Genomic DNA, 27,043 nt, shown 5'->3' on the forward strand with positions numbered 1-27,043 from the left:
TGCCCAGCACTTATATAGCCGTCACCCAGGGTTGGGATGAAATGACAGACCTCACCAACTGAGCATCAATCTGAACCCCTGCCCAGGGGGTCTCCAGGGACCCGCGGACAGACGGTGTCCTTTCCAGAGTCTGGAGGAGGCCAGTTAAAAAAGGGCGTGAGAAATGGAGACTCTGCCAGGAAGAGCAGGTCCTGGGCCCCGGCCCCGCCCCCGGCCCCACCCGCCCGCCTCGCTGACCTGGTTGGGACAGAGGCACTGCAGGGAGTAGTAAGCAAACTGGTCTCGCACGTTCACCAGGTTGTTGTTGGGGTTGATGTGGTCCAGGCAGTGGGACTCGGCCTTGCCAGAGGTTTTGCAGACGTACTTGCAGTTCCCAAAGAGACAGTGGAAGTGGAACTTGTTGGCATACTTGCAGTCCGTTGCGAGGCAAGGATCGCTGGAATGAAACCATGGCCCAGAAGGTCATTGGCATTCCCAGTGCCCTCCCTGCTGGTGTCCTGACATTTGCTCGGGTTGAGGTGTCATGCCCCGGCCCCCCATGATGCAATCAAGAGGATGGCCCCGGGCTGTCCTCCTGCTCAAGAGGACGATGCAGCCAGAGGAGACTACAGATCCCAGCAGGCACTCTGGCCTGCTTTTTGAAGCTCTGAGGGTGCCTAAGGGATTGTATGCAGGCTGCCCAGAGCACTGCACGCTGGGACACGTAGTTTCCACGGCCACACCTCGGGATTATAGATAAGGATGGCTGCAATCATTTCTTGGATGTGAAAATGAGGGATGGTGCTGCCAGCCCTGGCGGGACGCCAGCGAAAGCTTGGCTGACGTGGCACGGGCACTGCCTCGGCCATGGCTGACTGACAGGGTGCAGATGGGTGGGCAGCCCTACCAGGAAGCTTTGCTACCACGGGCCTTGGCCAGTGGGGACGTGTGCCTGGCGTCAGGTCCTGCTGCGGCTCAGAGCTGCTGGGGCTTCCAGGGCCAGCTCTAGGCTGCCACCCACTCAGAGAACCTCACAAGCCAGCTGAGCGGTGGGCAAAGTCCCATGGCTGGCCTACCTCTGAGCCGCAGCCCCCGCCCCAGAGCCCTGCCTCCCAGGCTGCGGGCATGTGCTCCAGCCTTCTGCCCTGACTGGCAACACGGCCGCCCCCCACATCAGACTTGGGGTGGGAACTCCCACCAAGGCCAGGATGCCAAGAGGGCTGCCACTCTGGGGAGGTAAACAGAAGAAGGGAAGCTGGGGAAGGGACAGGGAGGAGCCGGGTCGCCTTCCATGCCGTGGGCCCAGCCCCAGGTGCTCAGAGAGGGAGAACAGCTGCCACTCAGGCGGTGTGTGTTCACATTCAATTTATTACTTTTATTGAGAACAGGAAGCCGCACACATAATGATACAGAGTCACCGTTCTCGCCGCAAGGAGCCACCACCATCCAGTAAGGAAGGTCCCTTCCACCCCTGAGAGCTCAGATCATCTTGTAGGTGGGTGGGGGCCAGGGGGAAGGGGCTAGCCCCCTCCCCCCACCACCCAAGACCCCGCTTGCCCTGCAGAGACTCAGCCATGGGCACGAGCCACAGAGACCAACAGGGAGGCCCGGAGGGAGATACAGCCCACCTAGCTGGGCGAGGACCGCCACTCCCAGCCCAACCGGGCTGGTCCTCGCAGCGTTACGACTGGCCTCTGAAACAGTGGCCACTACCTCCACCACCTCCCCCCACCCTGGCCACCTGTTCTGGGAACAGGCAGTGAGGTCTGAGCAGCAGCACCTTTGGCTAGAAGGGCATCGCCCGGTGACTGGGTCCCAGAGAGGCTGGGGACAGCCAAGGCTACTGCGGGGTGAGGCCAGGGCCCCCTTGGCTGCCCTCGCTAGCGCCTACTCCCGAGACACACGGGGGACACAGGACTCCCGGCTCATCGAGGGACTCACTTCTCCTGGAACTGGAGGAATCCGGGTTTGACCTGGGGCTTGGCGTTCTCTAGAGAAGTCGTTGCCAAGGGTGAAGTGGGCAGGTGAGGCACTGACGCTGGAATCTGAGGCATCTGGGGTATGGTGGAAGCCAGCTGCTTCCAGGCGAGCAGGGTGGGGGTGGAGGGCACGGCGGCTGGGTTGGGAGCGGGCCCCTCCAGAGAGGAAACGGTGGCCGCGGTGACGGGAGGTGCTGGAGGGGACACGGGGGCCAAGGAGGGTTTGGTCTCAGCCGATGAGGCCGGGAAGGAAGCCTCTGCATTGCCCTTCACTGCTCCTCCCTCTGTCCGGAAATGGAAGCTGCGGGAGGCAAGAGAGGGGAGTTGCAGGTGGGGAGTGGAGAGGGCCCTGGGCAGACCAACCTTTACCTGGCATACCTGCCTGCGGGCGTGTGACCCCATCATGAACCTAGGGGCCCCATGTCCCCACCGCATCTCCAGCGCCAGACGCCAGAGGTCTCCCACCAGGATGGAAGGACTGAGAGCAAACTGGGACCTCCTCTGACCTTGAACTCAGGCTTCTGGTGCTGCCCTAGCTACACCTTCCAACGCCTGACCCTTCCGAGGTGCTGTCCCTACTCGAGAAGGGGTCGGGACAGCAGGTCCTGGCTTACAATGCCCATCCTTCCAGAACCTGCTCCGAAATTTAAAGGTGGGTCCAAGTCTGCTCTTCTGCAGACTGGCCGCTGCGGCCGCCTAGGCGGTGGGAAGAGCCCGACCCAGGGCTTTGAGAGCAGCAAAGAGCTGTCTTAAATGTTTACAAGTTGTGGGTTCAGTTACAGCAGGCGGCTGGACTGGTTGCTTTTCGGCTCAATGAATCTTACAAATTAATTTCATCATCCTTAGGTCAAAACGAGTCTATAAGTGCAGCACTGTGGCTTGGAAAGGCCTTTGCCGAGAGCCCCTGGGGTGGGGTCAGAGCTGGGTGTCTCCGGCTGGCTCTGTGGGAAGCACCTGTGGGAGGGCTGATGGCTGCACTGGGCCGGGCGCAGAAGCCGCTGTTGCCCATAGTGGGGCCTGGGTGGGCTCAGAGGACCGGGCTTGGGGGCTGAGCTGGCGGAAGGATGGAGAGGCCTGCCTTTGTCCCAGGCAGCACCTCGGTCTCTGAGGTCTGGTGGCAATGGCACAGGGTCCTGCTTGGAAGGTGGCTAGAGGCCTGTGCTGCCCCCGGCCCCCCCCAGCCCAGGGCCGGGCTGGGACGAATGGGGCTAGTTTCCAGGGCCCCAGGACCCCCACTCACTTGGCGTGCTTGATGGCCCCGTCCAGGGTGCTGAAGAGCGCGCCGCACTCCTCCACCACGCAGTGGAAGTGGGCCTTGTGAAGGAAGTCGCACTGGACGTCACACAGGTCCTTGGTGCCAAACCTGGCAGAGGAGCCGGCTGCTTAGAGGAGACCCCGGGGCTCCGGCGAGGCTGGGGTGGGTGGCGGGGCTGGACCCTGGCTCCCGGGACCAGCAGGGGGGGTGGCCCTTCCCTCCCCCTTGCTCACCTCGCAAGCCCCTCACCTGCGAAGGTACACCTTCCAGGGCTCCGACAGCTTCTCCTGAACCAGCGCCTTCACGGCCTTGCCCAGGAAGGGGGAGGATTCCCCACCGGGGCTCCCCTCCACTTCCGTCTTAATGTTCAACAGGCCACCGAGGTTGGGGTTGCCCTGAGACATCTGTGAGGAGGACAGGCTTGTGCTTCAGGCTGGGGACCTCGGGACACTGACCCAGCCGCCCCGGGAGCAGTGGCAGCTCTGGGCCGGCCAAGAGCATCGTGGTGCCAGCAGCCGCCTGGGGGGGGGGGCGCTGGGAAGGAGGCCTGAGGCCACGCGGCTCTGGCTCCAGCGGAGCCCACTCTGAATGGTCGCTGCCACGGGCAGCCTGCAGCGCTGCCCGGGGTCCCCACGGAGCTGCGGGGGCTCCTCCACACAAACCCTGTGCCGCCAGAAGCCATCACTCAATCTGAGGCTGAGACTCGGGGTGCACACACCAGCCCAGCTGCCCCCCCCACTCTGCGACTCCCTGGTTATTCTCCTGCCAGGTTTTCAAAAGAAGTGCAGCAGGAGGAGGAGGGATGGGGGGAAGCCCCACTAACTCCCTGGGATGGAGGGAAGGCGCACAAAGGCAGAGCAGAGAGGGAGGGAGGCTCGTGGAGTGAGAGGGACACAGGCTGATGCTGAGAGGAGGGGGTGGGGGAGTCCGCACAACGGCTGGACCCACTCGGGGCGTGGGGCTCCGGGGACCCAGGAACGGAAAAGGGGAGCAAGACAGCAAGCAGGGGAGGGAGGGAAGGTGGACGGCACGGGCCCCGGGGCTGAGGGCCTGGCTGGACTCCCCACCCCGTGAGGTCCCACCCAGGCCCGGCTCCCTCCTCAACAGTCACTTGTGTACCGTCACCAAATTAATCTTGCTGCAGTCAAATTTATCATGTGAAGGGGGAAAATATATTTGAGATGATGTATAATTTACAAAGACCCTGCATTATTTAAAATAAATATTCTGGAGCGACCTCGGCGGAAGGCGTCCGAGACCATTACTCAACCCGAAAAGTGCGTGTGGATGCTCTGCTCACACTTTAGTCCCCCCCCCTTAACTTTTCAAACAAACAAAAAAATATATAAAATAAATAAAATTAATAACTAAGAGCGAAAGAAGTTAGAGGGCTCTGGAAAAGCTTTCGGAGCCCTCCATCTGAAGGGAAAAAAAGGGTGTCAGAGGCTGGAATATATTTCTTCAGCCAGTTCATTAAATTAATTTGTAAGCAGTGGCTCTGAAATTATATCCGATGAAAAATGGCCTCAAAATTTAAATGGTACAAACTCATCTTATTAGAGGCAAAACATTAAAAAACAAACACATCCCCCCCACCCCCAGCACAGCTTTAATTTCTAGGGGTGGGGGAATGGGAGGCGTGTGATGGATGGTTCTTACCTTATTCATAAGCGAGGATAAAAGAGATGAATTTGCCGGGACTGCGTGGCCATTTGATTCATTACTGGAACACACAAACCAAGGGGCTTTAGCTCAGACGTCCACAGTCCATACGTGGGACTGAGCCCAGAGACTCACCCCTCCCAGCCGGTCCCCCCCTACCCTGGGCGCTCTGGCTCCACCTGCTCCATCTGCCTGGACAGGAGGATGACCCCTTGTCAGCAGGGGCGGGGGCGGCGGCTGGTGGGGCCTGGCTCAGAGGGGGCTGTCCCCAGAGCCTCCTGCAGGGGCACAGAGCTGGGCGGCCTGGGCCCCGCCTCACCTGGGCTCCTTCAGAGTCAGGTCTAAACTGCGGTCCTGGGAGGCCTCGTGGGGACCTGGGGCGCCAGCACTCTCACCGGGCTCCTGCTTCACCTGGGCTGGGGGGAACCTGGCCGGGGTGGCCTGCTGCCCGTTTCCTGCCGGGGAGGGGAGGGACGATGGCGTGAGAGGGGCAGAGGGCTCCCTCTGGGCACACACTGGAAGCCCCCCCACCTCACCCCGAGGGAGGGCAGCAGGCAGGGTGGGCTGAGGTCCCTGGGGAGCCCTGGCTGCTGGTCAGCAGTTCTTCCCACTGACATGATCGCTGGTGACGCTTCCCCCTGTGTGGCAATTCTTCAAGTGATAATTATTGCAAAATTATGTCAAAGTTGTCCTGGCTCAGGGCCTCCTGGAGGAGAAGGGCGGGAGGCTGGGGAGGGGGCTGGGACGGGGGTGGGGGCCTTCATTTTCTCCACCGACTGTCAGAGTCAATTTGTGGGGCTGCCGCTTAGGCTTTTATTAAAGACTCTGTTAATGCTGAGGGAAAGTGGCAGATCTAGACTGGGAGCGGCGCCCCCTCCGCAGGTCCCGTCCCCGCTGTTGCCGGGGCGACGGCCCTGCCTTGCACTGAGCATGCCCAGGAGGGGCTTCTGCTGTGTCCGGGCTATGGAAGCTGACAGCCAATCAGGGCGGTTCAAACTATGTGACCTCGCCCGTCAAGCTGTCCGGGGCTGGGATGCGCGGCCCGTCCCCGCCGGGCCGGGCTGGGCCGGGGAGGATGGGGGCGCTGAGGGGGGCGGTGTGCCTGGGGGGCAAAGGGCTGGAGCCGGGTGGGCAGAGGAGTCGGACGGCCAAGCAGAACAGGGCAAAAGAAGGGGCTGACAAGAACGTGTCCACCGAGCCTTTCCCCATAATCCCCAAGTGATTGAAATATTAATCTGCCCCAAGGCGCTGCAGCTGACAGAGAGCTGCTGCACAGACAGCAAGTGGCATTTTATTAAAAAATAAAGGAAAACGGCCCCTCCCCTTCACTTGACCTTTCTTTTCGGGGAAGGAGCTTTCTCCAAAGAAAAGAAAGTACTCGACAGTCTGGCCACTGAGCCCAAGGTGGCCCTGGAGGGGGCCCCGCCCCAGCCGACAGGCACCTGGCCGGGGGGCGTGGCCCTGGGCATCCCGCCTGTCCCTCCCACACTCGGAGTGGAAGGTGTCACGCCAAGCTGCCAGCTGATAGGAGCGTCCTGGTGGGAACAGGATAGTTTTCAGTCCACACTCCAGGAGCTCCTAAAGGCCCTCGCCCAAGGTCCCCAGGGAAGCAGGGCCCAGGGTCTCTCAGGGTCGCGGGGGGCGGGGGGAGGCCTGGATGGGCTTCAGGACCGCTCCGTCTCGGTGGCTGCAAGAGAGTCTCACAGAGGAGCAGGACCCACGGCTCAGGAGCCAGACTGCTGAGGTCCAAGTTGAGACTCGGCCACCTCCCCGGGGATGTCCCTGGGGACAGAAGGTCACCCCCACTGTTCCAGCAGCCCCACAGGACTCTGTCTTCTTCCCTGTCATGTCCCCAGCGCCAGCGTGATGCCTGCTCTCCAGCAAGCTGCCCCTGGCAAGCACCAGCGGTTGATAAATGAACGAACGAACGAATGGAGGAACCAAGGGAGCTCAAGCCCCACATGCGAGCCGAACCCTTCTTAAGGATCAGACCAACACTAATTAGGCGGACGGTGGAAAACAGATGAAGAGTGAAGTAAACAGAAAGGCAAAAAAGCAAAAACAAAAACAACAACAAAAAAACCCCAAACAAACAAAAAAACAAAACTAGAGAAAAAAGAAAAAATTTAAAAAGCAAAAAACTTGAGAGAAAGGAGACCCACTCCCCATGATAAGCCAGAGGTGCCCCTCCCACATGGATGCGGCTCAAGTTCAAGAAAGGCCAACTGAAATCCAGTTCCAATTGCAAGCACTCAACAGCTGCGTACTGGTGGCTACCACCCTGGACAGCACAGAACAGAAGGTTTCCGCTGTCACAGAACGTGTAGCCGGACAGCGTGAGACGGACAGCCTGGGACGGACAGCCTTGGCCTGGAGGGGCTGTCCAGGTACCAATCCCCTGAGCATCCCTGTAGTGCTCCCGGGCTGGACGCGCACCTGTCCCCTCCTGGTCACCTGGAGGAGGCCCCAGGGAAGGTCATGGCTCTGGGATGGTTCCCACGAGGGGCTGGATGTGGGACTCGGCCGGGTGGAAGACCAGGGTGGGGTAGCTAGCAGTGGCCTGGGCACCCCGTGAGGTCGGGATTTTGCCATTTCACAGATGAAAAAACAAGGAGCAAGAGCTGCCTGGGGTGGGTGGGCCACAAAGAGGGAGCCCCAGTAGGAAATAAAGAAGAGGCGGAGACCAGGCCAATAGGGGGCTGGGAGTAAAGACACTGCCAAACACCTGCTGCTCTGCCCTGCACGAGGCCAGGGAGCTCCTGGGGTTGGAAAGTGCTTGCTTCCCGGGCAAGGGCCCAGCCTGCTCACCTGGGTCAAAGGTGGCAGAGGGTTTGAGGGCGGCCGCAGCCAACCGGGCCATCATGGGCGAGATGAGGCCCTTGCTCGCAGAGATCCTCTCCATGATGGAGGCGGGGGGCACCGGGACAGAGGTGGCCGCCACTGCCGCCGCCGCCGCTGGGGCCGAGTCGCCAGCTCCCGAGGCAGCCAGGGCAGGCGTGTCGGGGGTCACCGAGGCTACTGTTCCAGACGACATGGTACCCATGAGGCCGGGGGCCCCCACAGGCAGGGAGGCGCTGCCTCGGCCCGGAAGGATGGGGAAGTAGGATGCGGAGGTGGGCAGCCCCGAGTTGGAGAGGGCCAGCGCGAGGGGGATGGAGCCAGGCAGGCCCTGGGCCAGGAGCCCCGAGATCTTGCTGTTGGGAGGCTTGGTGGCGCCGGGCACTGCCTCGGAGGTGGCTGTGGCGGCGGCCAGGGAGGCGGAGGACTGCTGGCTGGTGGGGGAGGCGCTCAGGCTGGAGTTCTTGCTGCTCAAGGCAGAGAAGTCGACCAGGTCGTCGTTGCTGGACTCCTCGTGCTCCGTGTCCTTGGCGCCCAGCAGCGAGGGCGGCAGCCCCAGCACACCTGAGCCAGAGGCGCGGATGTGCCGGCGCTCATGCTTGCGCTTGTGCGAGGTCATCTGGCTGGTGGAGGTGAAGGTGAAGCCGCAGCCGGCGCGGATGCAGTGGAAGTGGTTGGTGGCCTTGCTGTACACGCAGCCCTCGTACTTGCACTCCTCGTACTTGTAGAACTTCTTGAAGCCATCCTTGGCGTAGGCGTCGTCCTTGATGTGGTAGCTTTTGTGCTTCTCGATGTCACACTTGTTCTTGAAGGTGAATGTGCAGCCGGGGCGCCTGGATGGGACATCGGGAGCCTGGCATGGGCCTCGTGGGGCCAGCAGGAGGCCCTGCCCGGCTCCCGCGGTGGCCCTGCGAAGGATGGCCTCCCCAGGAAGACCAGGCTGGACACGAATGCCTCGCTCCGTGCAGCCCTCCGCTCCTGCTCCCACTCGCCCTGGGAGCTGGGGCCCTGAGCCCCCCCAGGGCCCGGATCCCTGCCTTCCGTCCCTCCCGAGCCGGGAAGCCCCCGGCTGCCTCCCACTCACCGGCAGTGGAAGTGCGTGGTCTTCTGCCCATAGAACTGGCAGTCGGTCGTGCCGCAGTCCTCGGTGGCTCGGAAGCGCTGGAAACCATCGTTGATGAGCTGGGTGTTCTTCTTATGGAAGTTCTCGTGGGTCATCACGTCCGACGTGCTCGTATACACCTTGTTACAGCCCACCTGCAGGGGCCAGAAGGGAAGTCAGGGAGGCCAGGCAGAGCGGCTGTCCTGCTGGGTGCCGCTGGGGCCTCAGGCCACTGACCCTGCTTGGGGGAGCTTCGGCACCTGCAAACATCCAACTGGTGGGACCAAAGAAGTTAATTCAGGAGGTGCCCTCAGGCCTCCAGGGCCTGGTCTGTGCTGGGGGTCGGGCTGTCTTCAGAGACCCCCGGCCGTCTCCCCACAGAGGCGTGGGAGCTCCGTCCTTCAGCATGGACCCACTCTGCGGCTCTACCGCCAGAGCCCCCTGGGGCAAGCAGGGCTGGACCCTAGGGCCTGGCGGTCACCTTTAGCCCAGGGACTTGTTTGGCGGATAGTTCCTGGCACAGGGCCCTCCCTACCCCACCCGAGCTGGGCCAGGGCAGGCAACGTTGCCATATTGAGTAAAAACCAGTGGAATCTGAGCACTCTTGAGGGCTGGGCCGTGCCAGTGTCTGCCTCATCTCAGAGCCGGGAGAGCGAGCCCCCCTCTCCCCCCGGGCCAGGTTGTTTCACGGAGGCCATAACAACCCCCTGACAAATGCCGGGGCGGGTGGCGGCGGCGGGGGGGGGGGAGGCGTGGGGGCTGCTATTTGCAACCTAAAGTCGCTCCCCCCTGGACCTGACACCTTGAAAAAGCCCAGACTCTGCGTGGCATTAAAACAAAGAATTAAACAAAAACCCTCCTCAGGAACCATCTGCAATGCTACTCTTGGTGTTAAAGCCTGAAAAACGTCCGTCTGTATAAACAGCCCGCTGAATTCCACCCGCACCAAGTATGGCCATGGGGAAGGCCCCACCCTGGCCCACCCGACCCTGCCCAAGCCTGAGCCCCTGGGACTCGCTCCGCTGGCCCGGAGACGGGGGAGGGGCCTTGTGGGGCTGGGGCACCTGCATGCAGTGGTAGTGGGTGCTCTTCCCGTTGAGGTGGCAGCCGTGGTAGTAGACGCTGCAGTCGTCCAGCGGGCTGAAGCGCATGAAGCCGTGCTGCAGGGAGTTGTCGCGCTTCTTGTGCATGTTGTAATGACGGATCACATCCTGCTTGCTCGTGAACCTCTGCCGGGAGAGGGCCAGGCGGTCTCCTTATAGCTAACCCTGCTTGGGGTCACGGCCGCCAGGCTGCCCCGGGGCCAGCACACCAGACTTTGGAGGGAACAATGCCAAGGGTTCCAGAAGCACAGACTCTTCCCTGACCTCCCCCGGTCTCCTTAGAGTCCCGCCCAGGAGCAGAAAGGATGAACTGGGCCAGGCCTTTCAGGTAGGGGCTGGGACAGGGGACAACTCACTTCATCTAGTGCCACCCACGGAGCTCTGCCAGGCTGGGCTCCCTGGAGGGACAGAGCGTGGGGGCTGTGCAGACAACTGGCACTTTCCTCTCACTCGCCAGCTCTGCACTTGCCAGAGGATGGCTTTGAATGCAGGGGACAATCTGGCTGAACCCCAACATTGTCATCTATAACATGGGGCGCTGGGGAGAATCACGAGGAACCCAGGCCGCGTGGCACAGCCCCCGTGCCCGGCGGACTCAGTGGATGGGAGCTCAGGTCGTCATTCCCAGGACACAGATGGTCTAGATGCTATCAGGTGCCTGGGAACGTGGACGGGCTGATAGCTTTTCTGGGCTCTTCGGCGACCCATGTTAAGTTCGAGTGGCCTGAATAGGAAGCGAGCAATACCGCCCTGTTTCCCAGAGGCTCCAGGTACAGGGCCAGCACCCGTGGGACGTACCTGGTAGTTGCACTCGGGGTCGAGGCAGTGGTAGTGCTCGCGGTACTGGTAGGCGCAGTGGATGTGGCCGCAGTGCTGGCTGCCTGAGAACCTGCGGAGAAGAGGGAGTGGGCTCAGGCTCTCTGGAGGCCAGCTCCGGGGTCCTCAGCCTGAGCAGCTGAGAAGGTCTGTGCTCATGCTCCAGAAAAGTGCTGCTGGGGTTCAGGGGGCTCCGGGCTGTGGGTAGAGGTGCTGGGGGGCAGAGGGAGTCTGCTGGGGTGAAGCGGTAGAGGCTGAAAAGGTGAGGGAATCCTAGACCCACTGAGCTGCAGACCCAGCCTTATCTGCCCTGGGAGAACGTGCCAGTGGTGCACAGAGCCCACTACCAGGTGGGGAGGAGGAAGCTGGGCCACCCTCGAAATCAGGGCAGAGTCAGGGGATGAGACCTGGGATGGGACAGGAGGAGACGGCGAAGGCAGGAGCCCCTGCGGTGGCCCAGGTGCCTTTTCTGCAGGTGCTGCCTGCCCACCTGTGACCCCGTGCTGGGCCAGGTGCCGGGGACCCAGTTGGGCCAGCCCAGGGCTCTGCGGCTGAGATGTGTTAAAGGGCTCCCTCCGTCCTGGGCTTTCCTGACTCTTGAAACAGTCCAGAGTTATGCATTTTTAAAGCACAGCATCTGTCTGGCTTCCTGTGGCAGGGAAGCCAACTCCACAGCCAGGAGCCCCAAGCTGCCTGGCCACTGCCTGCTGCCCAGAACACCCTGTGCTGCTGGGGTGCGGTCCTCACAGCCCAGATGATGGCCACCTGGGGAGACCACGGGGTGACAACGGTGGACGAGGCAGTGGGTGGTGGCGGGAGCCTGAGGGAAACCCCCCTTGCAAGGGCAGAACCCCTGGCAAATACACATGTAAGCGGAAGCTGCCAAAAGGGCCATCTGCTGAGGCACTAATAATAATGATAATAATAATAATGAAGAGAGCAAAGCAAAGCTGAGAAGATGGGGAGGGCCGGGGAGGCGGACACAGAGAGGGACGGGGCACGGCCCTGCCATGCGCTGCCCCACCAGGCACTGGTCGCGGGACCTGGGGAGTCTGATGAGCGAAGGCTCTTCATCTGCCAATCCCACTGCCATAAGCTGGAAAGGGACAGGTCTGGAGGTCAAGGCCTCGCCCAGGGGAGCACACTGAGGCCAGAGCAGAGAGGACAGCTGCCCACACCCCTCTGCAGCCCTGATGGTTCCATGGTGGCTCGTACCCCACTTGTGGCCAGGCCATGCCATCGGGCCCTTTTGGGTACCCCAGCCCTGCCTGGGGCACAGCTGCTTAAGGGCATGTGGCCTGGACCCCATCAAGGGGTGGGGGGGCCTCTGAGCTGGGACGGAGAGCAGGCCCTTGGGGGAATTTGGGAGCAGGAGTGCGGGGGGTGGGAGGCAGCTGGCACCCAGGTACTAGTGATCAGATGGACGCAGGGGCCCCCAGTGCCCAGGCGTTCTCACCCCCACCCACCTTCTCTCCATGGCGGTCTCCTCCCCAGGGCCTACCTGGCAATATATTTCTGGTAAATGTTTACATCTTCGGTGACAGCTGGTTTATCTGTGGGCAATCCGTTCCTGGCGAGAGACACACAGGGCACAGCCGATTAGCGGACGGGGTGGCCTCAAGCCCCAGGAGGGTCTGGGGGCAAGCTCCCTGCCCTGGGGCCCTGGTCCTCCTCTCTGAGATGGGAGGGAGGGCAGGACCTTGGGGGAGTCTGGGAGTGCTCTGGGCACTTAGGGTAGGACTGGAAAAGTCTTCCAGCAGAAGACTGGCACAGCCTCAATGAGCCCACCTGTGGCAAGGGCAGGGCATCATAAGGGGGCAGGGCCAGAGGGCCCCACGTCGTCGGGCACAGGAAGCCTGGGAAGCTGGGGCTTGGCACCCCCCCTTGCGCACAGGGAGTAGGGATGCTGCTGGGAGAGGGAACCAGGTAGCACTGGGGAGACCCCAGGGGGAAGGGGAAAAGCAGTGCAAAGCAACCATGGCTGGGGGGTGGGGGAAGCCTCCCCCCTGCACGGGCAGCCCCCCAACTCCGCTCCCGGTTTCTGGTCCTGCCCTCAGGAGGGAGAACTGTGGGGGAAGGGTCTCACTCAGCCCCCACATGGATCCATCTATCACTTTACCACTGCCCAGGGCTCCACACCGGGTGTGCCCACCCCTCCCCAGCCTCCTCCCTTCTCTTGAGGCCCTTCTCATGGCCCAGGCTCTGAACCCCGAAGCCATGGCCACCAGCTCGGACCCCAGAGCCCCCAACCCAGAGTGCGGCTTTCCCAGCCAACCCTAAGCCTGCAGCTGGCCTCTGTGGTGGGACAGAGACAGGCTGTTGTGTGCGCTGGGGTACAGTTCCCCATGGTTGGTGTGTCAACAGGTGAGCCTGGGCACAGAGGTACAGGTTCCAGACCACCACGATAAAGGGAAGATCATAATAAAGCGAATTGCACGTGCTTTGGGTTTCCCAGAGCATAGAAAAGTGGTGTGTACACCACACTGCAGTCTACCAAGTGGGCAAGAGGTCTGAGAAAGTGATTCACATGCCTTAATTCAAAACCACTTTATTGCTGGAGTTCCCTGGTGGCTCAGGGGGTTAAGGACCTGGCATTGTCACTGCTGTGGCTCGGGTTCAGTCTCTGGCCAGGGAACTTCCGAATGTTGTGGGTGTAGCTAAGAAAAAACAACAACTTGATTGCTAAAAAATGCTAACCGTCACCTGACAGTTGCAGGGTGGCCACAAACCTTTAATTTATAAAAATAAGCGGTATCTTGCGAAGTGCAAGAAAACAAGGTGCGCCTGTGCCCAGTGGGAGGCCGTCGTGTGTGCCAAAGATGTGCAGCATGCGGTGTTGTGACCTGGGTAAGCGGTTATGTTGGCAGAGGGGAGTGAGTGTGTGTGTGTGTGTGTGTAAGCATGTGTGTGAGAATCTGGGTGCGCAGTGGATGTGTGTAAGCATGTGTGTGAGAATCTGGGTGCGCAGTGGATGTGTGTAAGGTGTGAGTGTGCCCCAGGCTTGAGCTTCAGAGGCAGGAAGGGGGCCTCTGGCCACTCCAGCCCCGGGCTCGGCTGGCAGTGGCGGGGGGGTGGGGGTGGGGGGTGCCTTACTTGACGGTGGAGACGGTTCCCGTGGTGATGGAGTCTGTTTTGGAGAAGGTTGACTTCAGGTACTCAGGACTGTTGAAAGGCAGGGAGGCAGGCGGCTCGGGACCCGGTCCGGGGGCGCTGGGAGCGGTGGGCACGCTGGCAAGGGGTGCAGGAGCCAGGCTGGGGGTGGGCAGACCCTTGGCGGGGCCGGGCTTCTGAATGGCCCGGACGTCGTACTTGGAGGGCCGGCCCACCTTGCCCGTCTTGAAGGCGATGGCCCCGCCCATGTCGGGGCTGCCCTCCCCGGGTTTGAAGAGGTGCAGGTACTTGACGTTCTCCAGGTCATACTTGGACGGCTTCTTGTAGGCACTCCCGTTCTGGGGCCGCAGGGTCTCGCCAGTCTTCAGCTTCTGGATGAAGAAGTCGTACTTGGAGGCTCGGGCCACCAGGCCCTGCATGGGGACACTGCTGTGGGAGGGCAGGGGCAGGATGGTGGCCTTGGTCTCCAGGTGCGTGGTGCTGCTGGGCAGCCGCAGGCCCGGCAGCGGGCCCACCCCCTCCTTGCCGGCCCGGGCCTCAGCCACGGCACCGTGGGCCGGCCAGGACAGCTGCTCGCCGGCCTTGAGCTTGCGAATGTACTCCTCGTACTTGGAGAAGCGCGCCCGCTTGCTGAGGGCGTCCTCGGAGGCAGGCAGCACGGAGGAGGTGGCGGCCTCGGGGGCGGAGCCCGCGTGCAGCTTCTCGAAGCTGATCTTCCTGGCCAGCTCATCCCTCGTGTTCTGGTCGTCGTAGCCAAACATGCCCAGGAACTCGGTCATGGTGGAGGCCGCGTAGTCCCGCAGCGAGGAGGCCTCTCCTAGGGCAGGGAGGAGAGGGGCCGTCACCTCTGGGAGGGAGCAGGGTGGCCTAGGGATAGGGCAACGCCCACCCCCCACGGAGGGAGGGGGCTGGCCCGGGGAGGGGGCAGAGCGGGACATGATCTATGGACATTTGGCTCACTTGTTAGGTTTTACGACTCTTAAATTAATTTGTTTAAAAAAAAAGTAATTAATACTGGGGTAAAATAAAACGAGTTCATCAATGCCAGGAAAATCAATTTCCTAAATGTTCTGGCCGATGGCTTTTCAGTACATTAAACAAAGTTTCATAAATGTCTCCGCTCTCTCGCCTTGGCCTAATATGAAAGAGAAGTCATTTTACTGGAAGTAAGGCCAGATCCCAACCTGCCTCTCGGGGCGGGGGTGAGAATGGGGGCTGGGGACAGGTAGGGCTCGGGGCCGGTGGCTGGGCAGTCAGGAGGGACCCCAGGGGCTGAGGGAACCCCTGGGGATGGGGTCGGGGTGGGGCTGGCTGAGTCTGCCCCCCCATAAATGGACACAGAGGCCCCTGATCCCTGGAAGGAGGAAGGGCTGCCCCAAGCCTCCCCAGGAATTCTTGGTCCCTCCTGGCACCCCACACTGCTGATGGTCCCCGGGGCAGAGGCCCTGCCGCATTCACTAGGGGTGAACCCCCACTCCGGCCCCATCCCACCCCGGCTGAGACTTAGAACGTGGAGAATCCTTCAAACCTCTCCTGCTGTCATCCTCTGGTCCCTCTTGTTCCCGCACAAGGATGGGCCACCCCAAGGACGGTCAGGGCCAGAGAGGCATCGGCTGAGTGTAGCCCATCTACGGCCCCACCGTGTCCACACCCAGAATCCCCTGCATGCGCTCAAGCTCGCATCCCTAGCGACCTTCCCAGCTCCACAGACACACACCCTTGCACGCAAATCACCCTAAACTCCACACCTGGCTCCCCAAGATGAGTCTCAGGATGGCGGGGGCTGCAACACCCCCTTCTGCCCTGGCTGTTCCCTGGAAACAACCCCCTTCCCCCCAGAACCTTCTGCCACAGGAAGCCTGCAATTCCCAGCAAGCACACGCCTTCCTGCACAGACCCCTGCTCTGTGCTCAGCAGTGAGTACACACAGGGGCTGAGACCCACCTGAGCCCCACCCATGTCTGAGCCTGCACGCAGGGCAGCAGGACCCCAGGCCTGGCCAGGAGAAGGCAGGGCAGCAGCAGGGGCAGAAGGGCCACGACCCAGCAGGGCAGCAGAGGAGGGGTCTCCTCCCGTCCCCCGCCCCCACCCCCGCCTGGAGGTGGTCTGAGAGCAGGGCTGGGCTCCAGCACAGGAGAACACCTAGCAGCTCCCAGAAGGAGGTGCAGGGAGGGGTCCTGTGGGGACTGGGACGGCCGTCAGGTGAGGGGAGGATGGCCATGGACAGCCCCTGGCACCCAAGGTGGGCAGAGTGACTCAAGAACCCGACAGACAGCTGTTTCTCTGGGCGAGGTGGTCAGGGGGCCGCCGACCTGACCTCAAGCTACTTGGGATTGGGGACCCAGCCTGGGAGGAGTGGGCTCCGGCTGCTAGATTCAGTGGCTCGGGGACCAGGGAAAGGGGCTAAAAATAGCTGAAGGCAGCTGAGCCCTCGCTATATATGGCAGAGAAACAGAAGGCTTTGAAGGGCAGGCGGCTTAGAGCAGGGAGGGGGCCAGGCGGGGGTCCCGGGGGCAGCCCGGAGGCCTGCCTTCCCGAGCCCACGGTGGGCAGCGAGGGCTCCGCTGGCTCCCTCCTGTGCCCGGGGCTTCTCAGGTGCTCCAGTGTCACCCTGCTGTCCCATGGGCCTCAAATCCGAGGGGGCGAGGCCTGGAGCCATGAGCTACTGGCAGTTCCAGCCCTGCCTCCGCAGACCTTCCCCCCCCCCACCCGACCCCTCAGGAGGGGCGGGGGCACTGAGGGGACAGCGGCCCTTATCCCCGTCCCTCCCGTCTCCTCGGGCCCCACGCAATCACCTTGCGTCTGGGAACGGCAAGGGCTTTTCCTATCAGAGGAAACTGAAGGTCACACTTTTCCTCATTGATCTTGCAATGTTTGTTAATTACTCTGTCACTGATGTGGCGAAGGATAATTAAACAGCTCTGTTTATATCTTATATGCATAATTATGTGGCTGCGCAGGGCTCCCCGTGCAGGGAGGAGATGTGCCCCTCGCTGCAGGGGAAGGGGCTAGGGGAGCGGGCAGGGGAGGCTCAGGCCGCCAGGCACAGGCTGGGAAGGAGGCTAGGGAGCTAAGAAAAGACCCCAGACTCAGAGTTCCAGTCCTAGTGGTGACCCCCCTTCCACCCTGGACCCTAGGCCCTCCCTCCTCAGAGCAGAAGAATCTCAGGGTGCCGCGGTGTCTAAGGACAAACCGACACACCAGAAAAGCCAGGCCTTAGCCATCTCCTGGGAAAGAAATCGGCCAGGCGACTGTGTCCAGGGCAGGTGCGCACAGCGGGATAGGCTGGCGGGGCATCACGCCCACATGCACTTCCGGGTACCGCGTCCCCCCCACCCCGTGGCCCCTTCCCTCTGCAGGTGCACATGAACGGGCATCTACCTACAGGCCGTCTGCCTATCCATCCATCCATCCGTCCACCTGTCCACCCGTCCATCCTCCATCCACTGCTTCCTGAAGACCCACTGTGTGTTTGGCAGTCCGTCCCAGCCCTGCTCACACACCTGGGAAGCTACCTTCTCAGGTCCGTCCCGTCTCACTCCGCCGCCGCCCCCCAGCCCCGGCCCAACGCATCTCCCCCATTCCAGTCATGACCTTGGCTCCAGGCGAGCCCTCCGCAGGAGTCCTCCCGGAGTCAGAATGAGGAGTCACACTATTTGCAGCACGAGTGAGGGAAGCAGGCATGCTCTGTGCACACCCCACTCCTTCCCTGCCAGGCCTCCCTCCTCGTGGGTCTTCAGACACCCACCTGAAGCCTGCTTGGCAGTGGGGCCACTGTCATCCTTGGAGGCTGCCCCGTCCGAGTCCTTCTCCTCCACGACGGTGCCGTCCTTGGCGGGCTCTTCACCATGGTCTTCCTCGTCGCTGCAGCCCTGGGGCTGCACCATGTAGACGCCCTCGGGGGGCAGCTCCAGGCCCTCCCGGGCGATCCGCCCCAGCATGGGCACGGGCACTGGCTCCTCGCTGTACTCCCCGTTGACCCACTTCTCGATCACCGCCCGCCTCTTGTCTTCTTCGCTGCGGGGGGCGCGCGCCACCCCCGCCTCGGGGCCACTTCGCTCTTTGTCCCGGGGCCGCAGCGGGCTGCCCTCGGCGCGGGAGCCGGCCTCGGCCCCCTTCTCCACCACCACCTGGCGGCTCAGCTTGGCGCAGATGGCGTTGAGCTTCAGGCCGCCTTTGCGTTTGGCCGCCATCGCGGGCTTGCCTGCAGGCGGGTCGGAGCACCGGGTGCCTTCAGCTGCAGGGACAAAGGACAGAGGTCAGCAGCGCCCACGGGCTGGCACGGCCAACCACCTCAACAGTCGGGGAGGAGGCCCTGCCCCTGGGTCCCCCAAACCAGAGCTCTCCCCAATCTCGGGTCCATCGCACTGTGCCAAGACGGCCAGGCACGCGTTTGTCCCCTCACTGAACCCTGAGCTGCATCCCCAGAGCCTGGCGCGTTCTAGGTGGTTCTGGAAACATTTTGTAAGTGAACCAACAAATGAATGAACGAATGCCTCTTCAAACACGAGAGGCCTTCTTCCGAGCACCTGGCTCCTGGAAGCATCTCCTGTGTCTGTCGGCCCTGGAGACCTCCCCTGAGAGCAGGCCAGCCATGTCCCAGACAAGAGGCCACGTGCCCTTTGATGCATGAGGACGCAGGGGCACGTGGGCTAATGAGCTGTGGGACAAAGCTGGCAAGTGACAGCAGTCTGACTCCACTTGAGAACTGCTGCCCCACCCCGTGGCCTGCCGGAGCGGGGAGACAGAGCCGCGGGCCAGGTAGCAGCCACGCTGACCTCTTGCCTCCTGTCTCAGCAGCACCCGGCTGGCACCCTTCCCCACCTGGGCATCTCACCCCCAGCAACCTCTCTACCCAGCCTGGTCCCTGGGCCCCGCCCAACTCTAACCTCTGATCTTCAGAAAGCCCTGGAATCTGCTGCACCCCCACCGAAGGCCTCTGTTTGCCCTCGTGAGGGGCCTTCTGGCCCCTTCGACCCTCTTTGGGCTCCTCTGGCCATTTGCTATGGGCTCCCCTTCTCCCCAGGCCTCACACAGGGCTGTCCCAGGGCCAAGCTCCTCACGGCCCTCCGGGGGCCACGCATCTCCGCCGTGGACCTCCCTCTGCCCTCTTCGCCTCGGCCAGCTCCTGCAGGCCCGGGAGGCCTGGCTGGTCCAGGACGCCCACGCTCCAGCCCCCGAGAAGTTGCAGCTCAACAGGCTGGGATTCCTTAAACTCCCAATGGAAAGCCCAGAAGCTGCAGTCACGGAGCTTCGTCCCTGAACATGCAAACAGCTCCCCTCGTGGCTGCTGAGCGGGCCGCCCAGGGTCCTGTTGGCACCTGGAAAGACCACCCACCACACAGCCTGGGACCTGCCACAAAGGCCAACAGAAGCGGACACCTGCACCTGTTTATCTGTCTATCTGTCCATCCATCCGTCTGTCTTCCCATCCATTTAGTGAACTCTTACTGTGAGCCAGATCCTGCGGTGGCGCCAGGAGCAGGGCGGTGGCCACGGCAGGCGCAGTCTTGGCTCACACTCCCTCTGTGGATGGGGAGCCTCATTGAAGCCTCTCGGGGACAGGGCTCCCTCGGGCATCCCTCAGCAGTGGGGTGGGCATGGCCGGGTCCCCACACAGGTCAAAAGTTTAAGTGAGGGCAGGGGCTCTGCTCCCAAGTCCATGGTCAGAAGAGGCTTCACTATAATGGATGGAGACCCTAAAAACCCACACGCCTGGAAGCCACAGAGAGGCTTCTTCAGAGAGCCGGGGCCACACCTATGCCAGGACCGCAGACTTAAGCAGACCTGACTTGTACACACAGACGGCTGGCCCTTGATACCAACAATGGCCAGTGGCCCCAGATCCTTGCCTTGAAGCTGCCGGGGCGGACGGCCTTGCTTGGTCCAGGGGAGCCCAGTGAGCCCAGCCCAGCCCCAAGGAGGATCTGCTTGGTTCACTTCTGTCCTCCTAGTCCTGTGGCGCTGTGGCGCTGGCTCTGCCCAGCCTCACCGTCACCCTAGCCTGGTGCCCACTCTACCCACGTTTGTCCACGTCCCAGGTCTGTGCTGCCCACACTCAAGTCCCCAAGCCTCGTCCCGGGTTCCTTCTCACAGCTCAGGATGGGGCCCCTCGCCAGGCGATGCGACCCCAGGTTTCCTCCAGCAGGCCTAGGGAGCAGGCCTCACCTGGCACCCTCGTCCCCTGCCCTGGTGGAGAAGGGAAAGCTGGGAGTGGGGGAGCCTGCTCTATTTTTACCGGGAGGTAAGCAGCCAAGTGTGTATGGCAGACGGCAAATGAATCTATAAATATTTATCCCAAGGAAGAGGGAAGCAGAAGCTCCCAGGGCTGCACTTGCTGCTGGTGACACCCCCTCCCCGGGCCCCCACCCATCCTGGAGCCTCCTGGCACTTGGGTCCACCCGGCTCAGCCCACCCTCTCCTGATCTCGGCTGCGTGCCTGGCTCAGTCCCTCACGGGCCCCCACCAGCTGCGGTGCAGCTGTGCACCCAGTGCCCACCCCCCACCCGCAGGCCCCTTTGCTCCGCCCACACCCCCTACACCTGCCCTCCAGCTGCTGCTCTGCCCCAGCCCACCTGCCTTCCAGATGTTGCCCTCCCTCTGACTCTCCTGCCGCTCCCAGGGGTGGAGGTGGAGAAGGCGTGTGGGCCTGGGGTGCAGGGGACGAGGCAAAGGCACGCCTTACTCCTAAGTGCAAACGCGGGTGCGCCTGGGGCTGTGAGGAGGGGGCTGTGGAGGAGCTGAGGTTCAAGTTGCCCACCCGCCCGCCTTCCGGCCTACCCCCTCCATCAGGGCCCTGGGGCCTGCAGACGAGCCCCCTCGTGGTCTGACCTCAGGCTCCTGTCCACGTAAACATTCTCTTGACTTTCCTCCCTAAAATATAAACGCCGCGGCCAGGCCTCAATGGGAGGAAGCCATCCGTCCCCGGCCCTGTCACTGCCCCTTTCATCTCCTTCCCGCCACCAGGCTGCCCGCTGCTCTATTTACACTGGACACTTCCTCTGGGAACAATACTGCCCAGGAGGCAGGCTTGGGCCGCAGGGTGGGAAGGGGACTCCCATACTGCTTACCCGGGGAGGGGGGGACACAGCTGTGGTGGCCCCTGCAGGTCTGGGGAGAGGAGCAGGTGGGTATCCCAGGGGCTCCCCCGTCTCCAGCCTCTGGCCCCGGTAGACAGGCTGGAACGAGCCCTGGGAGGTGACCCAGCACCCCAGTACGGGCTGGCCTCTGGGGTCAGACGGTTGTGAGTTCATGGCCTGGCTCTGCCCCTGTGAGCTCTGGGACCTGGGCCCTGGGCAAGCTTTCTCCCCATGAAGGGGCTGCGGGATTGTAAGGTCAGACGGTGCTTGTCTGCGCCAAGCAAGGGCCTGACCTGCAAGGACCTGGGAAAAGGCAGGTGGGACCAGGAGGGGACAAACAAGCACGTGTGATGCCATAGCTGGGCATGAGACCCCTAGACCGGGAAGCCACACCTGACCCAGAAGAGGCGCCAGGACAGGAGAGGCCAGGGGCACCGGGGCCCCTCGCCGCCTGCCAGGGTCTGAGCCTCCCCTCCCCCGGCTGCAAACCCAACAAACCCCCAGCAGAGCGGGTCCTGCTCAGGAGAAAGGGAGGGACTGGACTGTCCCTGCACCTGTTGGGCGCCAGGTCCCCATGCCCCATGAGGATCCCGTGAGGCAGGTACTGGCATCATCCCATTTGACAGAGGAGAAAACTGATCCTGGAGCTGCGAAGACACTCCAGAGCCCAACTCATGAAGGCCGGGGCTCAGCAAGGCGCAGCGTCGCCAGGAAGGCTCCGGGTGGGCTCGAGGACCCCGGCCCTGCTGGCAGGGCCCACCTCCTCCTCACCCCCCACTCCTGGTTCCCATAACACGGAGCCCCCTAAAGTGTTAACTGTGATGGGTAAAATGGTGCAGCAGATTGCTACAATAAATAATTTACTGATATTTATAAATATGCAAATCAGCCAGCTTCAGAAATCGAATGAAGGGAGGGCCTCGGGAGAAGCGCCCGTTATGGCAGGAATCTCATCACTCCCTCCAAAGGCTGGGGAAGGCCAGGCTCCTGCCAGCTCCGGGGGAGCACGGGGGCTCCTGCAGCTGCACCTGGGCCCCTCATCCCTGACCCCTGGGGACAAAGGGAGTGTCAGGGACAGCTCCACCCCCTCGCCCAGTTAGGGCCAGGCCCTCCCCTGCCTTGGGCAGCCCGGGCTCAGGGGGACCGGAGGCTCCAGTGCCTGCCACCCATGGCCAGGTCCTGGAGTCGCCTGTCCTGTCTTGGGGGTGGGGGTTAGTCCCCGAGGGCTGGGCAGGCCTGGCAGCCCCCCCCCCCCACCGGTGAGTAATGCGTTTCGGAGCCGGGCGGCCTGTCAGCTACCAGGCTCCGGGTGCTTTATGGGCTCTGCCTGGTGGCTCCGAACTCCCTGGTAGGAAATAAAGTTCTCCCCGCGCGTCCCTTCTAAACATTTCACTCAGTGGAAACGGTGTTTAAGAAAAATGAGGACATATTTCTTCCTAAGGATGCAGTGTCCCCTTTGGGCGGCCTAATGCCCGCTGTATATCAAGAACTGGTGAGGCAGGGGCCAGGCACCCGTCCCCTCGGGCGGGGGTGGTGGTCCAGGGCCCACCCGCCTGCTGCCAGGCGGCTCGGAGGCCGTGGGCACCCCTGGGCCACGCTGGTGGCTGCCCTGGCCCACGCTGCCGAGGGCAATACGGCAGCTGGCACCCTCTGCACGCCTCCCCTGTGCTGGGGACAGTGCTGAGCAACTCAGAGCATCACGTCAGTGATGCCCCAGTATCCCCACATGGCCACCATCCTGTCCCTTTTTCCAGACGACAGAGCAGAGCCTGGCGAGGCGGTCACTGTCACGGTCACCCTGAGTCCGAGCCAGAGCCAGATCCCCAATGGGCTTGGAGGTCTCACCGTCTGAGACCCCGCACTGGCCCCCCATAGCCTCCCAGCTAGGACGGTGGCAGCAGTGTCTGAGCCTCCCCTTCCCCTGCCCCCCAAGAACTTGAACTTGACAGGCCATAAGCCCCAGTGCCGGAGCGCTGTGCCTACATTCATTCAACAAACACTCAGAGATGCTTCCACAGGCCAGGCCCTGGGCTGAATTCTGAGGATGTGACACGAGCAAGTGGACTGTCCTGGTTCCTGCCATCATGGACTGTTCAACTCAGACCACCGGGCAGACGTTCAAGTCACTGCATGTGCGCTCACTGTGGTGAAAAGTCTCGGTGCCACAGGAGTGGCGAGTCTGGGAAGCAGGGGAAGGTCCCCAGAGACACCTGCTCCTGGCCCTGCTTCCCCATGAGCTCCCTCAGGCCTCCCCCATCCCTCCTCCCTCCCCCCACCCCACAGCCCATCTCCAGCCAAGACCTGTCCCCTGGAGGATGTCCCTCCCGCTGGGGCCCAATCCCACCTCTTGCTCGGAAGAGGAAGAGAAGGGCCTCCGAGCTTTGGCGGGTGGGAGGAGAGGCCACTGCTCCCCAGGGCTCTCAGCCAGGTCCCCTGAGCCCCAACAGCCCCAAGTTGGGAAGTGGGGGGGGCCCGGCCACTAGGCTCTACTTGCCCCCCTTTGTTTATTTATTTATTATGATTTTTTAGTCCAGTTAAAAGGTTTACTATCCAGATGTGTCTAAGTGGCCTCACTTAGCGTAAGTAACTCTATAAATCAGGGGAACTGTTAGCATCCACGGCGCAGGCTGGCTATCAATCTCCCCCAGGTCACAGCCAAACAGGAAGGGGAGAAAAAAAAGAGTTACCACCCAGGGGAGATTTAAAACACACACAGACACACACACGGCGCACACACAGAGCGTGTGGGCACACACACACACACACACACACACACACACTTGGGCATCTCTGTATTGGTACAGTCATATTCACACGTGCACACGCAGAGTGGCCCGGAACCTGGCAGGGCTGCGCGCAGCCATGGTAATAACGCATAGACACGGCTCCTGCAGCTCAAAGGGGACACGGTCTGAGGGAGGGGAGCCTCTGGGGGGCCCCCAAGGCCGGGCTCTCAGTGCCTGAGCTGCGCTGCCCAGGTGAGCGGCTCCGAAGGGCTGCAGAGCTCCCCCCAGCCCCCTCCCCTTCTGCGCCACCCCCCCACCCGTGCCAACCCCCGCAGGACCGAGCTTTCCCCCTTTGTGTGCCTGAGGCAGGGAGGGGAAGCCCTAGTTACAGGGGACGGGGAGGCGGCCAGCTGCAGACCACTGGCAGATCCTCGGCCACCTGCCCAAGGCTGGGCACGCTCCAGACACGGCACAGGACCCGAGAAGGGCAGCGCCACCCAAAGGACGGACCGGCCGCTGTGCAGAGTCCTGGAAGGTGCCCAGGGGAGGTAGCCGCCAGGCCTCAGGAATGCGTCACCTTCTCCCTGAGCAGGTGGGGCTGGACGGACACAGAGCTGGGACGCAGGCTCCCACCCTGTCCCCAGAGAGGCCCCAGACCTAGGAGGCCCCGCTGGGAACGGGGGCAGGGGAGGGGGGGCCCTCCCGGGCATCCCTCGGCCTCTCCTGGCCTCCTGGGTGGGTCCCCAAGGCCAGGCCAGGCAGGAGGTGGGGGGGGGCCGGCGCAGGCCCACCTCCTCTGCCACCTCGCCCACAGGCCTCCCCGGCTCACCCGCCCGCCTGCCCGCTGCATCTCCCCATGAACTCTATCTCTCTTTCCTCTCTGAAAACAACTGAGCTGTAAATACTGTTTAACCTTCTCCCCCCCTCCCCCCGCCCCCTCCCCTCCGCACTATAAAAACACAAATATGCCATAACTCAGCCGGCCCGGCCGCCCAGCCTCCAACATGCCCTGCGCCCGGGCCTCTCAGGAAGGTCATTACAAACGACTTTCCGATTCACTGCTCCTGAAATAATTTTGTGTATTAAAACCTGAATCTGCACTTTCTGGGGCCGAAAGCCTCGCTTAATTATGGCGGGTGTCCTTGGGACGGACAGTGATCCTTCACTCGCCAGCCCGCGCTCAGCCCTCCGCCCGCCCGCCCGCCCCCTCCCCGGGCCCAATCTGTTTTCAAAGTGTGTCTGTCCTTTATTAAATTGTTTTCTTTTCCACATTATCAGTTGCCATGGAGACCTCATCTCTCGGATTATTTGAATTTCATTATATCTATTGATTTGGGAGCATTTCATCTTTTTTATTGTTTTTCTGTCAATTTTCAAAACGAATAACCATCTAATTTGCGTCAGTGCTGATTATGTTTGTCCCTCAATAGAGGTCGGCAGCTGCGCTGGGGAAACAAATCAATGAAAAACCATCATAAAACTCCCCACTCCAGTCTCCGGGATGTGTGGGTGACATTCCACGCCTGCGAGAGACACACTCATCAGCTCCAAGTTGGGCGACGGTGGCGGCAGCCCCGCTCCACGTCCGCCTCCTCCGGCCTTAATATTTAATTCCGTGATGTGGGGCATTCTTAGCGGTGTTTTTATTAGTGCGTGTGCATGCGAGTGTTTGGTGGTGGGCTGGCTGTTGCGTTAATTTGCGGGTGAGGCAGGGAAGCCCCGGAGGAGGGCAGGGCGGGCAGTGCTGGGGGTGCGGTGGGAAGTGGAGAACCGCCCCCACCAGGGGGCGGGCGCGGGGTTGGGGGGATACCCTGAGGAGGGGACAGGGCCGGGACCCGGAGGACCACACCGAGGGGCTGGGAAAGGGGGGACGCAGAAGGGGGCCCGAGCGAAGGGGAGGAAAAGGGGGAATTCACATTGCTTACTTTGTTGGTTTTTTTTAAATAATTTATGCAATTTTAAGCATTTATGTATAAATTTTTTAATAAGCCACCCTGGAGCAGGATGGCCATTAACAACCCAACGTCCTTCTGTCCAATGGGCTGGCGGAGAGGATCAATTTCTGAGAGTACTTTCCCTTTTTTATGACATGATAAAATGCTTTTAAAGCAACTTACACAAATATGGAAATTTTTTTTTCTTTTTTCCCTCCCGTCCCCTCTGCCTTCCCCTAACAGCCTTCTCATCCACCGGGGAGGGGGTGCGTGCACACACACTCGTGCTCCCGCGCGCTCTCCTGCAGGGGTGGGGGTGGGGGGGGCGGCCGGGAGAGGGCCCCAGTTCTAACTGGAACTGGCCGCCTGTCCTTCTAACAAGGGCATAAACTTTCATTACCCATGCACGCAGTCAAAGACAATTTAGGGAAACGCGCTGCTCGGAAAAGGAAAACCTCAGCGATTCGCGGCCCACGCCGCCGCCGCCGCCATCTGGGGGCTGCTGCCACTTCCAGTCTGTGGGAGAGCCGGACCCTGAACCTCGGGCCTTGGCCCGCAAGGGGGATGGGAGGGGCCCTCGGGGGAGGCAGCCGCAGGGGGAGAGGAGGGACCAGACAGAGCCCCAGGAGCGGGGCTGACCGCAGCCGGGCAAGCACAGGGCGATGGGCCACGCAGTGCTGTTGCGGAGAGAAGCTCAGCTCTGCGGATGGGTGGACAGACAGAGGGACCAGATGAAGATGAAGTAGGAAACCGGGCCCAGATGGCCTGGGGTCCCTGCAGGAGACTGAAGGCTCTAGAAGTGGGCCGGGGGCAGGAGTGCCTCTGGGGGTAAAGGCTCAGTGGCACCGGCCACCATCACCTGGACTCGAGCCCCTGACTCCGCGATGGAGCCATGCCTTGGGAGGCAGAGGGCACGTGGCCTGTGTGTAGACCTGGGGACAATCTTTATTTCCGTGTCCTCTTCACCCCGCAGGCCCCCTTCCTGGGCGGGGGAAAAGGAGGAGGGGCCGAGGGGGATGGTCCTGGTCCCCAGTGAGGGCGCCACCCATCTTCAGCCCTCTGTGACCCACCTGGGCACCGGGACTTTGGTAGCTTCTAAATTGGACGAACTGACGTTAGAAACGTGGCCCCTCTTAAAAGCCTGCCGCTTTAAACAAGCTAAGTTTCTGTCCTGGACATCAGCATCCTCACCTGAGATGCAGGCTCGTGGAAGCGGTGACACGGGGTGACAAGTCTGGCACACAGCCGTGTGTCCTGGTGCCTGCCGCCGTCCTGGGTGGTGACTGCGGACAGGGTCCCCACCTCGGGAGCGGGAAGGGCAGGTGCAGTCAGAGCAGAGTCCAGCCATGCCCAGCCCTGCCTTTGCCCAGGGATCCGGGAACCCTCCGAGTCCTCCTGCTCCCCCGGCCCCCTAAAGCCCAACTTCCTCCTTGGGCTCTCCTACTCTGGAGCCCCTGGG

General features: G+C 62.0%; 1 protein-coding gene across 5 annotated transcripts in view; it reads right to left on the minus strand.

The window, feature by feature from the left end:
• Nucleotides 1–27,043, minus strand: part of CASZ1 (castor zinc finger 1) — a 149,448-nt gene that overhangs the window by 7,092 nt on the left and 115,313 nt on the right. For 2 of the 5 annotated variants that reach the window (XM_084962742.1, XM_084962741.1), the window contains 13 exons: nucleotides 17,594–18,082; nucleotides 13,828–14,662; nucleotides 12,236–12,304; nucleotides 10,717–10,807; nucleotides 9,880–10,044; nucleotides 8,798–8,970; nucleotides 7,684–8,546; nucleotides 5,195–5,330; nucleotides 4,873–4,936; nucleotides 3,463–3,617; nucleotides 3,199–3,321; nucleotides 1,921–2,259; nucleotides 238–436 (listed from right to left, as the gene is read on the minus strand). In XM_084962742.1, coding sequence (XP_084818868.1) covers nucleotides 238–436; nucleotides 1,921–2,259; nucleotides 3,199–3,321; nucleotides 3,463–3,617; nucleotides 4,873–4,936; nucleotides 5,195–5,330; nucleotides 7,684–8,546; nucleotides 8,798–8,970; nucleotides 9,880–10,044; nucleotides 10,717–10,807; nucleotides 12,236–12,304; nucleotides 13,828–14,662; nucleotides 17,594–18,082 — 3,701 coding nt within the window. Of the gene's footprint in view, nucleotides 1–237; nucleotides 437–1,327; nucleotides 2,260–3,198; nucleotides 3,322–3,462; nucleotides 3,618–4,872; nucleotides 4,937–5,194; nucleotides 5,331–7,683; nucleotides 8,547–8,797; nucleotides 8,971–9,879; nucleotides 10,045–10,716; nucleotides 10,808–12,235; nucleotides 12,305–13,827; nucleotides 14,663–17,593; nucleotides 18,083–26,775; nucleotides 26,997–27,043 lie in introns of those variants that run through there. The other 3 variants (XM_084962740.1, XM_084962743.1, XM_084962744.1) reach the window with 3 other exon arrangements.

Source organism: Sus scrofa, chromosome 6, assembly GCF_054392235.1.
Source record: "Sus scrofa isolate SSC_HxYL_T2T_F1_AM1 chromosome 6, Sscrofa_HxYL_maternal_Yorkshire_Landrace_v2.0, whole genome shotgun sequence".
Taxonomy (NCBI): Eukaryota; Metazoa; Chordata; class Mammalia; order Artiodactyla; family Suidae; genus Sus; species Sus scrofa.